This window comes from Sphaeramia orbicularis, chromosome 21 (assembly GCF_902148855.1).
Source record: "Sphaeramia orbicularis chromosome 21, fSphaOr1.1, whole genome shotgun sequence".
NCBI lineage: Eukaryota > Metazoa > Chordata > Actinopteri > Kurtiformes > Apogonidae > Sphaeramia > Sphaeramia orbicularis.
This window is the reverse complement of record NC_043977.1, coordinates 18,952,911-18,967,760: the sequence shown is the minus strand read 5'-3', so window position 1 is coordinate 18,967,760 and position 14,850 is coordinate 18,952,911. Positions and strand designations below refer to the sequence as shown.

At 35.3% G+C, this 14,850-nt stretch overlaps 1 protein-coding gene across 1 annotated transcript in view; it reads left to right on the top strand.

Moving 5' to 3' along the window:
* abca12 (ATP-binding cassette, sub-family A (ABC1), member 12) overlaps positions 1–14,850 on the top strand; it is a 191,088-nt gene that overhangs the window by 65,203 nt on the left and 111,035 nt on the right. Inside the window, exons 31-36 of the mRNA XM_030125194.1 lie at positions 197–396; positions 547–623; positions 4,804–4,934; positions 9,581–9,751; positions 10,736–10,900; positions 13,128–13,320. Of these exons, the coding sequence (XP_029981054.1) occupies positions 197–396; positions 547–623; positions 4,804–4,934; positions 9,581–9,751; positions 10,736–10,900; positions 13,128–13,320 (937 nt within the window). The remainder of the gene's footprint in view (positions 1–196; positions 397–546; positions 624–4,803; positions 4,935–9,580; positions 9,752–10,735; positions 10,901–13,127; positions 13,321–14,850) is intronic.

Sequence of the window (14,850 nt, the reverse complement as noted above, 5' to 3'; positions counted from 1 at the left end):
TTTTTGCAGCACTGGGGAAAAGATTTATTGCAGGTTTAAATCTGACCCTAAATGTACTTGAATAATAAAACATTCCCATGCAATAGTGTGTGGCAATTCATGACTAACTAACCAGTCTCTGATGCTTATGTTCGACCTTGACGTTCACGCTTTATATACGGTTTAAATTCATTCATTGATTTTGATTATTTTATAGGTGTGCGCCTTGGAGAATACAAACACTATACGTCTTCTGATGCATAATCTCGGCATAAAGCCTGGCGAGATTTGTCACGTCCTTCTGCCTGGCGTGCAGAACTTGGTGGAAAGTCTGGTGAATCACACGACAACTTTGTTTGATATCATCTACCAGACTTTCGTCGGAGACCCAAGTTCCTACCGTGTTCAGAATAACTGGTACTTGACTTTTTATTCTTCATTATTAAGACTATTTGGTCTTTATCTACAACTAGCTGCAGTGATTCCTACTCAAAAAGATTTAGATTTTCTGATTCAAATGCCCAAGATTAATCTATTTTTTTTTTTTTCATATCTTTGTTATTGCAGGGGATCTGTGTTTACTCAAGGTTTGGGATTTAACATAAGCAGTCTGAGCGCCCTGAGTATTAACATCACTATGCCAGGTAAGACCCATACATACACAAAATACATCCATTCAGACCCTTACACATGTTAACAGCCTGCTCTATTCATAATATTAAAATGTTGCTGCTTCTTAACACTAAGGCTACGTTCAGACTAGGGATGTAACGATTACCGGTATAACGATAAACTACGGTAAAATTGCAGACGGTCAGTATTACCGTTTAAATTCTAATTATCATGATAACCGTGTTTGATTACCGCACTTTTAGGGGGAAAAACTCTATGTAAAGATATGCTTTTATGTCAAATATTTGAGTATAGTTTAATTTATTACAATTTTAATTGTGTATACCTAATATTTGGAACTAATATTCAGTTTTAAAGTCTTTGAAAAGGTTCATTAAGCATCTTTGTGTTATTTATGCAATAAAGTATATAATTTTTTCACATCGGATTTTTTTTTTTTTTTTGTGTTTTCTGACCTTTTATGTTGATATAGTAGATTGAAGTGAAAAAAATAATAGGTTGATGATATAGATGAAGTTGTGCTGAAAAAAAAGATACCAAACATGGGTATAGTAAACATTTCTGTATATAGTATATAAAGGAAAATCAAAAGTACTTAAAAATGGCTAAAATAGGCTCAGACCCCCAAAGGTTAATATTTGAATGTTTCTGCCAACAGAAAGTACATTGTGCCTATTATTTTATTTATTTATTTATTTTTCAAATACAACTTAGTTAAATTATTTCAGTGTGTGTATTAGTACTTTTTGAACATTTTCAGCACAATTTCAACAATACCGCGATAATGAATGAATGAATGAATGAATGTTTATTTCAGTTAAATACAAAATACAAAACACATACATATTTAAAACAACAACAAAACAAAACACATACATATTAAAAAAAACAACAAAACAAAACACCTACATATTAAAAAAAACAAACATAAAATTAACACATTTTGTAACTGAAAAAGGAAGAAGCTGAAGCCGGAGGCTTATTTCTGCTTCTCCTATTCACATCCTTAGTCCAAGTCCACACCTGAAGTTGCAGCAGATAAATACTTAAACACAAATTATACTACATTCAGTGTAATAAGTTATTTTGTAATCATATTACTTTCATAGCCCTTCATAATTTGACAAATTAAATTCTTTTTGAAACTCAACAGTGAGCTACACAATTTCACTTCATCCTTCAGTTCGTTCCATAATTTGACACAATAACTGAAACACTGTGATATTTAACGTTTGTTCGTACTTTATATTTTTCAAACACAAACATCCCTCTTAAATTATAATGTCCTTCTCTTAACTTAAAAATTTCTGAATACAAAAAGGAAGGTTTTTACTTTTAACGTGAAACATAAATTCCATTGTTTTTAAATATACAATGTCAAAAAATTTTAGTAAACCAGATTCTACAAAAAGTGGAATACTTGATTGGAGATAACCAGCTTTGTTTATGACTCTAATAGCTTTTTTTTGAAATGATAACCATGATAATTTTGGTCACACTTACCATGATATGAAATTCTCATATTGTTACATCCCTAGTTCGGACTGCAGGTAAATGTGGCTCAAATCCGATTTATTTATTTATTTACTTATTTATTTATTTAGCAGGGGCTGTACACATTAAAGAACATTTCTGTAAATGTGCCAGTATTAGCAAAAAAGCTATTTTTCAACTGTTGTCCCCGGGTAAGATGTACAACACCAGCATTCATAAAATTAGAAATATTTTTTAAAAATTATGGCTATACCCACACATTACATAGCATTAGTTCACATACACATTATACACAGTTAACCTTTAAGTATTAGTAAAACACCTGGAGAGACATTGGCGCATGGACAGGTGGTCATCAAGGTTATTATTGTTAACGAAAACTAACAAAATGATGAGAACTATAATTGCAAAAACATTTTCGTTAACTGAAATAAATAAAAACTACAATTCAAAGAAAAAAAACGATAACTAACTGAAACTGTATTGTGAGCTTACAAAACTAACTAAAACAGATAAAAATTATGGATAAAATTCCCTTAGGTTTCGTCTTTGTCAATGTCGGATTGATACGAAAGCGATTTTATTTCGCTTTAGCAATTTTATCTGTTGTCACCATATGACACTTAACGGTCCGTCCGTCACTTGTGGTCACTTGTGGTTTACAGTCGTCTTCTGGTTCCAACTCTACCTGGAAACATGGAGACTAAAGTAGGGAAAAAAGCAGCAGAGTCCTGTCTGGGATTTATTTGAATACGACAGAGAAGAAGAGAGAAGATATGAAAAAAACCCTAAAACTAAAGTTAAACTAAGCATTTAGAAAAAAATTAAAACTACCGTATTTTTCTGACTATAAGTCGCTCCGGAGTATAAGTCGCACCAGCCAAAAAATGTATAATAAAGAAGAAAAAAAACATATATAAGTCGCACTGGACTATAAGTCGCATTTTTGGGGTAAATTTATTTGATAAAATCCAAGACCAAGAACAGACATTTCATCTTGAAAGGCAGTTTAAAATAATAATGGATTAGAGAACAACAGGCTGAATAGGGTTACGGTATGCTAACGTAACACATTCAGCTACATGAAGCACAGACAACAAACTGAGTACAAGTCTGGTATGTTAACGTAACATATTACCTGGGCGTGGAGACATCTGCGCTGTTTACAAGCCTCTCCCGGCAGCACGTTGTTCAAGCATCCATGTGCGAACTCGTTCCTCTAGTTGTGGCCACCTAGATTTTAGCCCGCAATTCGCTTTTTTTGTTTTCTTCATTGCAGTTAGAGTAACCTCCGCTTTTCGCCAGTCCCTCACAAGTTTCTCGCTCACTCAGAACTTTCTTTCTGCTGCTCGATTACCATTTTCGGCTGCATATTTCACTACTTGCAGCTTGTAATCTGCAGAATATGATTTTCTTTTGATGGCATTTTTTTCAGCCCGTCTCAGTTGTCTTTATACGTTACTGGTAATGTTGAAATTTAAAATTTTCAGGGGTACAGAAGTAGCAGGTACAGGTACACAAGCCTAGAGCGCACTCTTGCGGTTCTCGGTGGGAAAATAATGAACATATGAAATTATATAATAATGTGTTAATAATTTCACATATAAGTCGCTCCGGAGTATAAGTCGCACCCCTTGCCAAATTATGAAAAAAAAGTGCGACTTATAGTCCAGAAAATACGGTAATAAAAACTAGCAAACCTGCTCTAAAAACTAATTAAAATTAACTGAATTAGAGAAAAAAAAAGTCTTAATAAAACTAAACTATAATGAAAAATCCAAAACTATTAGAACCTTGGTGGTCATGCAGCGCAAAACAGAAAACTTAATTCCAGTGAAGATGAATATGAACATTTTGTCCATATGTGACCTGTATCTGATCTGTTAAAGACAGTTTGAACAGCACAAATCTGATTTTTTTCAAATTCGACCCAGGCCACTTTCATACGTGGTCCTAAATCTGATACGTATCTGATATTTTTGCAATGCGACTTCAGTCTGAACAGCCAGGTCGCATTTATCCGACCTTTACGTCACTGAAATGCGACAAACATCACAATTCTGCATCCCAGGAAGAGGAGCGGCGGGAAAAATATAAAATATTTGTACTTCTGTTAGCACAGTGTGTGCCTGCGTGGTCACATATTACGTCAGGATGTCTTTTTGTGCATGCGGGTCCCTTCAGGGTCGCATTCCGTTCATATTCAAAACTGATTTAAGTTGCATTTAATGTGTAATATGAACAAGCACACAAAAAAATTGGATTTCACCCAAAAATTCGAATTGTGCATCAAGACTTGCTCTCTGAATGTAGCCTAAGATGCTCATTCCAGTTCATTGTATACATTTGGACTTGGTGCCACTAAATAGCTGGTTGTACAATTATTTAAATGTACATTAGTCTGGTCAACATGTCTTTATTTTTAAAATTCTTATGTTAATCTTTATTTCGAACATGTAGACAGCGAAATCAAAACAAAACCAACCAATAACATATCACTAATGATACATAAAAATCTGATAAGTAAACAAAAGAAAAAAGAAAGAAAGAAATAAAATAAAATAAATAGAATAAAAATAAATAAAATTAAACATGTCTTTTATATCATTAGTAGCTGAGAAGTAGCTAGAAAGTATAAAAAAGTAAGGACCCATACACCACATTTTGGCTCACAGTAATATAAGATTGTTTTTCCAGGAGCTGTGACCATTGGGGAGATGCTGCAGAATAAAACAGCATTTATTCTGGATGTCCAGCAGTACATGGGTTTAGATCAAGCCGCTCTGTATCTGCTGATGGAGACCCCTCTGCCAAACAACAACCTACAGGTGAGCCAGGAACACACCGCACTATGTATTTGTTTGCAGTATATGAGTACAAACCAACACATGAGCTTTGGATTTTGCCCTGAGTTCACAGTAGCACAGATATTTCATGCCTCTGCCATTCCTCAGTAAACAACAAGCTCCATATGATCTATTATTCACCCAGTATTTTCAATTACGGCATTACCCAGTGGGTTGTCAAGTCTCTGACATTTGTCTGTTGTCCACAATGTTGTGCTCAGGCAAGCTAACGGGTAAAGCATCCATTAAAGAGTCAGTGTGTGAAACTTATAGTGACACCTAGTGATGAGGATGCACATTACACTCTCCTACCTTCACTTTTAGGGGTGTTAGAAAATATCGGTTCTGCAATATATTACGATATTTCATTTCACAATACTGTATCAATATTAAAAAGTACTATATTGATATTTTTAGCTATTTATTCAAATGCAGATATGACGGAGATTCATTTTTGTTTTTTTTGTTTTTCTTTATTGTTTATAATTTATTTATTATTATTTAACACTGTTTTTATTAAATAATGGTTATTTGAAGCATCCTAAAAGCACTTTTTACTATCTGAGAGGCAGATGTTTGGTCCTTTGTTGGGTTTGCACAAAAATAATGTTATGATGTTAGTTATGAACTAATAAAATATGAACATTTGAACAGGATCTTAAACTGTCAAGTGTGTAAAATAAATAATTTAAGTTTTAACACAGGAAAATTTTGTGATATAACATTAGATCCTGTTCTGATCAAATAAAAATGTGTTAGTATTTGGGCATATTTTGGGTGTAATTCAATTCTTCAAGGAAATAATCGTTTAAAAAAAAATAAACAAACAAAAAATTGTCTTTTTAACAGTATCATGATATATCTTGATATTGTATCATGATCCTAGTATTGTGATTTGTATCGTATCGCCAGATTTTTGCCGATACACAGCCCTATTCACTTTGCTGTACAATATGCCTGTATAATTGCTGGTGTTTATGTTTTTTGGGGGCTTTTTGGTAGGGTTTAGGTAATATCTCTGAAATTGTAGGTGATGGTATTGACAGCTAAAGACCAGAGGCTGATATACACTACAAACAAAAAGTTAAGGATATTTCTTTTTTGTTTTTTTTTTTTCTTCATTTTTTTGTCATTTTTGCCATTTGTAAATAAAACTGTCTGGTCATTACACACAAAAAAGTAAAAAAGCACTGTGTAAGAGTCCCAACTGAAAAAAAGTGCTCAAAAATTTAAAATATCCTTAACTTTTTGTTTGTAGTGTTTTTTTTTTTTTTTTCCATGAGAAGAAGTACAAATATTTTATTCCAACTTTATGGGCAACAATGTATTTTTAACCCTAAATCTGTGTCTTAGTTCCATGTTGTTGTTATTCATTAACATTTTATTTGGACTTGCATCATCGTACCATTGAACTGCTTCTTCATTATTTCTATGTATTCTATATGCTGTCCCTCAGGCTGATGCTACATGGTGCAACACAAATGTAACTTTGCTTTAGCTGAGGAAACCCTGTCACTGTTATTTACAATGGCATAAAAGATGTATTTTGCAAAGCCAGCCTGTTTAATATAGAGGAATTAGGTGGAAGAAAATGAAGCTGAAGCCCCAAAAAATAGAAATGACTGCAGTAAAATAGGTGAACAATTGTAAAGTAACAACCTGAAAGGATCATGTTTGTGTCTGTGTGTGGTTTTGTGGGCAGGGTCCTGTTCTACTTAACCTTTGTATGGTGTTTGGGTCTGTGGGACCCGTTTTCATTATTTATTAAAAGAAAAATGATGAGTAGTTATTATTATTATTATTGTTGTTGTTGTTGTTATTATTATTATTATTATTATTATTATTTTTTTTTTTTTAACTCTTTATTTATGAAAGTTTTGGGTTTTTTTTATATATTCAAAAACAAAAAGCGAAACAAACGGGTCATGAGGTCAAGGGATTACAAAGATCACACTGCTTAGACAAACAGCACAATTTTTACGCTTAGTGGTTTACAACACAGGTGTCAAACATGTGGCACGGGGGCCAAATCTGGCCCACCAAAGGTTCCATTCCAGCCCATGGGATGAAAGTGCAAAAATGAACCTGAACAGTCCAGGTTGTTAAAAATCATTTTGGTTCAGCTTCCACATACAGACTAATGTGATCTACACTAAAAATAACAACACAATAACCCATAAATAATGACAACTACAAATTTTCTTTGTGAAAAATTATGTGGAAAAAAATTGAAGTGAAAAAAATAACATTACACTGTGAAAATATTTACATTTACAAAACTATTCTTTCACAATAAAATGCAAATAAATACATAAATAAAAGCAAAGATGAACAACCCGAAATGTGCAGTTTTAACAATATTCTGCCTGGTACCAAATGTTTATGTAACACTGTGTATAAATGTACATGTATAAATAATAAGTCGAGGCATAATATTGTAAAAATTGCACTAATTACCTCCGCCAAGGAGGTTATGTTTTTGCCAGGGTTTGTTTGTTTGTCTGTTTGTTTGTTTGTCTGTCCGTTAGTGTGCAACATAACTCAAAAAGTTATGGACAGATTTGGATGAAATTTTCAGGGTTTGTTGGAAATGGGATAAGGAAGAAATGATTAAATTCTGGTGGTGATTGGGGGTGGGGGGCCCACGGGGGGGGGGGGGGGGGGGGCGCAGACCAGAAAATTTCATCAAAATCTGTCCATAACTTTTTGAGTTATCTTGCACAATAACGGACAGACAAACAAACAAACAGACAGACAAACAAACCCTGGCAAAAACATAACCTCCTTGGTGTGGGGGGGCCCACGGGGGGGGCCACTGATCAGCCTTGGTGGAGGTCTGCGCTCTCCGAGTGCTTCTAGTTTTTCAAATGAAATTTCAGTTTTTCAGGTTATTCACATCTTTTTTGTAAAATGTAAATATTTTCATAATTGTTTTTTTTTTTTTTGTACTTAAACAAATGAAAAACTTGGATTTGTCATTATTTATAGGTTATTAAGTCATTATTTTACTGGTCTGGCCCGCTTGAGATCAAATTGGGCTGAATATGGCCCTCTGACACCCCTGGTTTACAAATTTGTTTCACAGGTTATGTAAACGTGTCATTTTTCCTAAAGTTCTTTACCCAGTTTTTTCTGAAGTCATAATGTGTGGGTCATCTGTTCTAGTAAATGGAGATGTTTTACAATACTGCTAAAGACAGTCATCGGTGGACATTCTTTCTTAAGCCAATATTTTGTAATGGTCTTTTTACTCGCTGCCAGCAAGACCTTGAGGAAGTAAGTGTCATTTTTACTAAGACCATCTGGTTCATGACCAAGAAAGAGAGCAGTTATTTTTTAATATTTTTTTTTCCTCTCTCTTGGTTATATTACATTTTATTAAAAAAAAAAAAAAGCTAAAAATGAGTAGCACTTTAATTCATAAATGTGATTTAGCAAAGGCAAAAGGCAAATATATTTTTTATGTATCTTGTAATTGGGATGAAGTAAACATCTATTGAGTAGTTTAACATTAAATTGTTTGATTATGTTGAATAAAAAACCCACAAATGCAGCGGGTCCACCACACCCATGAACAATGGCTGAATATCAAAAATCTTAACACCACACAAGGGTAAATACACTGTAAAAAATGACTGTAGAATTAACACCAAAAAGCTGTAAAATTGCAACATAAAAAAAACTGTAAGTGACAATACAATGCAAAGTTGTTTATTACCTCCGCCAAGGAGGTTATGTTTTTGCCAGGGTTTGTCTGTCTGTCTGTTTGTTTGTCTGTCCGTTAGTGTGCAACATAACTCAAAAAGTTATGGACAGATTTGGATGAAATTTTCAGGGTTTGTTGGAAATGGGATAAGGAAGAAATGATTAAATTTTGGTGGTGATCGGGGGTGGGGGGGCCCACGGGGGGGGGGGGCACTGATCAGCCTTGGCGGAGGTCTGCGCTCTCCGAGTGCTTCTAGTTTGAAAAGATTTTTGTGTTAACGATCAAATCAAATATAGCTGTAGTTCTTACAGGAAGAGTATATGAACAAAACCAGATTTGTATGTAGAAATTATGTATTTCTATTGTTTTTAGAAAATAAAACTGTAAATTGAAAAACAATGTGGTGCTGTTTAAATTGCAAAACCATAATGTTGCAATAACGGCGAATTAGCTTTTTTTTTTTTTTTTTAAATAAAAAAAGTTATAAAAAAGTAACAACTGAACATTTTAAGCTTGTAAATTAATGGGTTGGTAGAGTTGGTAGAGCAGCTCGTCCAATAACCAAAGGGTTGGTGGTTCGAATCCTGGCTCTGACTGTTCATATGTCAAAGTGTCCATGGAAGACACTGAACCTTAAATTGCTCCCAGTCGGACCTGGTGGTTTTGGAAAGTGCTTTGGACATCATGAAGGTGTATGAAATGTGATAAATAAGTGCAGTCCATTTATCGTTTAAATCCAGTGTTAAATACACATGTTTAAAATATTAAATCTACATGTTACTCCGTAAATATGTTTACAGTTGGATGTGTTTTTACAGTATTGTTCTGGTAACCACAGCTGCCAGTTGTTTTCTGTAAAAACAACAGGATGGTTTTTTTTTTACAGTGTATTAACGATGCTCTTTTTATTTTTTCGTTGTAGATCCTGTCCTGGTTGGTCAATCTGCGTCACTGCAACTCCACAGATTCAGTCCACATGAAACAGTCTGAAGAAGCCATCTTTAGGACACTGTGCTCCATGTCCGTCCAGCAGTTGTACAGCCTCACAGTGCTAATGACTCGCCACGTCAACCTAGAGAAGTTCATCTACAGAGTAAGGCTAAACTCAGAATGAGGGTCTTCTCAAGTGAGAGGTGAAATAACATGGCTTGCTGTCTTCGGCACTTAATGATTTTCTGGTTTTTTCATTGTGGAAAAATATCAGAAAATTTGGTGATTGCACATTCTTCTGCAACGCCTGAGTGGACAAAAAACTCATTTCTAGTCAGTCACACATTTGATGCCGCGCTATTTTTATTTGAAAAGCATGCAAGTCAGAGAAAAGCGTTTGTACAAAACCATGTCTGTTCTTTAAACTAAGTTCTTTCACAAGTTTTATGACAGATATTGTTCTGTTTGATGTGCTAAAACAAACACTGGCCATTGTAAATCCTTTTAGTTGTGATACATGATGGAATATGACACCTGTCTTGATAGACTAAGTGCAACATACTTAAAAAAAAACCCATTCAAACATTTTAAAGCATATCTCTGCTCTACTTGAACTGCAGCTTCTTTGTATAAATATCAAATATATTTTCAGTCATTTCAGATGCCTTTAAATTTCACTTTATGTACTTTTTTTGATTTTACTAATACAAAATGACAGTGCGGTTAAGTGTTGAGAAGATGTCTTTAATTGAATTTCATGTCACTCTCTAAAAGAGTTTTATATAATAATAATAATAATAATAATAATAATAATAATAATAATAATAATAATAATGATAATAATTTTTTTTTTTTTGCTTTATCCAGCCTGGAAATATGACTTTATTAGAATGAAACCTTTGAGAGACATATTTAGGATAGTTTTTTTAAAAAATTTAATTGCAAATGCATTCTGAATTGTTTCATGAGTTTGCTGCAGTGTTTCATAACAAAGAACCTGTCTTGCTTAATGAAACATCTGCAATATCTAGCACTACATGTCAAAGAAACATGTTATGAGGAAACATGAAAAACATGTCAAATGCACTAAAGAACATATACAGTATATATTGACGTGTGTTGTTTAACATTGATGTCTTTCTTTTAGATGTTGTTGCCTGAAGAAATGCAGAACCTGGTTGGCGTCATGCTTCAGATGGCCAAGGTTATGATCGACATGATAAACAAGATCCTTCCTGCTGTTGGTCAGCTGCAAAGCTACATGCACTCCATGCAGGACCTCAACCTGGGGGCCAACAATGAATTCATCCAGGTTTTTACTCTTTATTCTAATATAAGCAGTGGTGTAGTGGTCCCTGGAGAAGTGGGTATACTCTCAATTTTTGACTTCTCTTTTTTTTTTACCTCCGCCAAGGAGGTTATGTTTTTGCCAGGGTTTGTTTGTTTGTCTGTTTGTTTGTTTGTTTGTCTGTCTGTTAGTGTGCAACATAACTCAAAAAGTTATGGACAGATTTGGATGAAATTTTCAGGGTTTGTTGGAAATGGGATAAGGAAGAAATGATTAAATTTTGGTGGTGATCGGGGGTGGGGGGGCCCACGGGGGGGCCCACTGATCAGCCTTGGCGGAGGTCTGCGCTCTCCGAGTGCTTCTAGTTTTTTTTTTTTTTTTTAAAGTCCAGAAAAATGCCGTTTTAGAAACAGTGACATATATGACTACTCTATTTAGTTTACCCAAAAATCCATCAGTAGTATTTGCTCACCATCATAAAATTATCATGACTGGATCAGGAGCAGTTTGTAGGTTTTACTGGTCACACAAGCAGCTGCATGAATGTAAATGTATTCAACTTGAGGCAAACACTGGATGATGTTAGCCTTTCATAACGTTAGCCTTTCATAACGTTAGCCTACTCACAGAGTTTACCTATTGGTGACAATGTCTCTTCTCCTCTAAATGTGCAGTCATATGACCAGTAGTTTAAAACAGTGACTCATTCTGAAACCACCTTAAAACTTACCTCAGAATTATGTATTCCATAAAAGTAGGTTCTCTCAATTTGTGTCACTCACTTGAAAAACGTTTTTTTTGCCATTCTCATTTGCATTTCCAATAATCACGCATCTCTCAAAGAGACGTGCAGTCACCTGTCAATCCACTGGGTAGCACTGGCACCTGAGGTGTCCAGTCAGGTTCCAGAGGTGGCCAGCGCTAGTTCCCTCCGCCAAGGAGGTTATGTTTTTGTCGGTGTTGGTTTCTCTGTTTGTCTGTGTGCAAGATAACTCAAAAAGTTATGGACTGATTTGGATGAAAATTTCAGGAAATATTGATACTGGCACAAGGAACAAATTATTAAATTTTGGTGGTGATCGGAGGTGGGGGGGCACTGATCTGCCTTGGCGGAAGTCTCCGCTCTATGAGTGCTTTTCTAGAAAAGAGAGTGCAGACCTCCGCCAAGGCAGATCAGTGCCCCCCCCACCCCTGCCACCCCCGATCACCACCAAAATTTAATCATTTGTTCCTTGTGCCAGTATCAACATTTCCTGAAATTTTCATCCAAATCCAGGGCACTGATCTGCCTTGGCGGAGGCCTGCGCTCTCCGAGTGCTTCTAGTTAGCAATAGTTTCCTTGGCATGACCCGCCCTATTCTGCCTCTGATTGGCTCATCAGTCCTCATGCCTTAAGTTAACCAATCTAATCAGTGAAGGCAGCAAGTTCTAGCCAATTAGAAGCAGAGTAGGGCAGGTAATGGTTTCACTATCCTAAGGGAAAACATGGGCAATTTGGCTCAGATACAACTGAATGGTGTGCATCAGGGGAATTTAGAAGTGAGTATACTAAATACTGCCTGAAAAAATGTGGGCATACTTCGTACACCCCCCTACGCCCTGGACTACAGGGTGGGGAAGCAAAATTTACAATATTTTGAGGCAGGGGTTTAAAGACAGTGTATGACCAATTAGTTTATTGAAAGTCATGAGAATTTATTTGCCACAAGAAAATTTCCATAATAGAAAATGTTTTTATTCTACGTGTCCTCCTTCTTTCTCAATAACTGCCTTCACACGCTTCCTGAAACTTGCGCAAGTGTTCCTCAAATATTCGGGTGACAACTTCTCCCATTCTTCTTTAATAGTATCTTCCAGACTTTCTTGTAATAGTTTTGCTCATAGTCATTCTCTTCTTTCCATTATAAACAGTCTTTATGGACACTCCAACTATTTTTGAAATCTCCTTTGGTGTGACGAGTGCATTCAGCAAATCACACACTCTTTGACGTTTGCTTTCCTGATTACTCATATGGGCAAAAGTTTCTGAAAAGGTATGGATAATAGTGTTAGGTATGATTATGACATCAATATATGTTTGGTTTCAAAACAATTGACGTAGTGCCTGCTGAGAAAAAACAACTAAATGTTCATTGTAAATTTTGCTTCCCCACCCTGTACACCACTGAATATAACCATGTTTGTGTTGGTGTCATCATTAAATTCAGTCCTTGTGTAAGTCAATGTATTGATCATTCATCTGTCTCCCCAGATGTCAAGAGGACAGAGGAAAACCATATCTAGTAAAGCTACATTTGTCACCATCTCTCGAGCGCTGTGTAGTAACGGAATCCTGGCTCTGCTTGGAATCTCCAAAATCCCCGAAGTCACAGAGTCTTACCCCTCCTTCACTGGCAGCAAGAGGGAGGAGATGATCGAGAGGTTCAAAATTCCTCGTAACGCAAGTAAGTTAACAAAGGGACCACTATAGGGGTTCGAGAGAATATTACTCGATTCTGTATTTTTAACCCATAAAGACCTGAACATCCACCGGCGTCCAAAACCATCTACTGATTTAAACTGTTTAATACCTGTTGATCCACTAATCCAATTAATACATGTAAATAATTGATGTAAAATGCAGTTTGTCATCTTTTCATGGTCATCAGATATGACCCATTTGGATGTTCAGAGGCTCCGTAGTTACCGTGGAAACACTGTCATCTTCTACAAAACAGGTGTCAAACATGCGGCCAAATCCGGCCCACCAAAGGGTCCAGTCCGGCCCGTGGGATGAATTTGTGAAATGCAAAAATTACACTAAGATATTAACAATCCTTTTAGTTCAGGTTCCACATTCAGACCAATTCAATCTCAAGTGGGTCAAATTGGTAAAATACTATCATAATAACATATAAATAATGATAACTCCAAATTTTTCTCTTTGTAAATGTAAATATTTTCATGTATTTACACTAAAACAAAGTAGAATTTCACAAAAATTATGAATAACCTGAACAAATATGAACAACCTGAAATTTCTTACGGGAAGTAAGTACAATTTTAACAAGATTCTGTCTGTTATTAAATGTTTTGTGCATTTGTAAGTTATAATGTATATGTGTAAATGATAAACTGAGACAGAATATTGTTAAAATTACACTTATTTTTTTCAGTTTGTTCATGTTATTCACATCTTGTGAAAGGATAGTTTGCAGATGTAAACCTTTTCATTATGTAAATTAACTTTTTTTGCTCTGAAACACAGAGAAAAGTTTGGAGTTGACGTTATTTATATATTATTATGTTATTATTTTACTGGTTCAGCCCACTGCAGATCAAATTTAGCTGACTGTGGCCCCTGGACTAAAATGAGTTTGACACCCCTGTTCTACAACTTTGATTCACCAGTAAAACCCTTAGAGTTGGATCAATGACAGTGGATGGAGACACTAAGTTTATATACAGTTAATGATAGATTTGGCTGAAAAAGTCACATTTTTTCACCAGTTTGCTCTGTTTTTGATATAATACCCTTTGAATTTACTCTAAGCTTTATGAACATCTATAGCAGGGGTGTCAAACTCATTTTAGTCCAGGGGCCACATTCAGCTTAATTTGATCTGAAGTGGGCCGAACCAGTAAAATAATAACAAAATAATATATAAACTAGAAAAGCACTCTGAGAGCGCAGACCTCCACCAAGGCAGATCAGTGCCCCCCCCCCCCCCCCCCCCCCCCCCCCCGATCACCACCAAAATGTAATTATTTGTTCCTTGTGCCAGTATCAATATTTCCTGAAATTTTCATCCAAATCTGTCCATAACTTTTTGAAAGATTCGGATCAGTCTTTGCCATTTGATAGAACACCCCATTGTAAATCCCTGAGTCAAATTGCATGAGATTTGCACAATTCCCCCATATTGTGATTTCCACCATAAATATTAGTCCCATATTTTACCTGTATTTTAAGATTCCTTGACCATGAAAACATA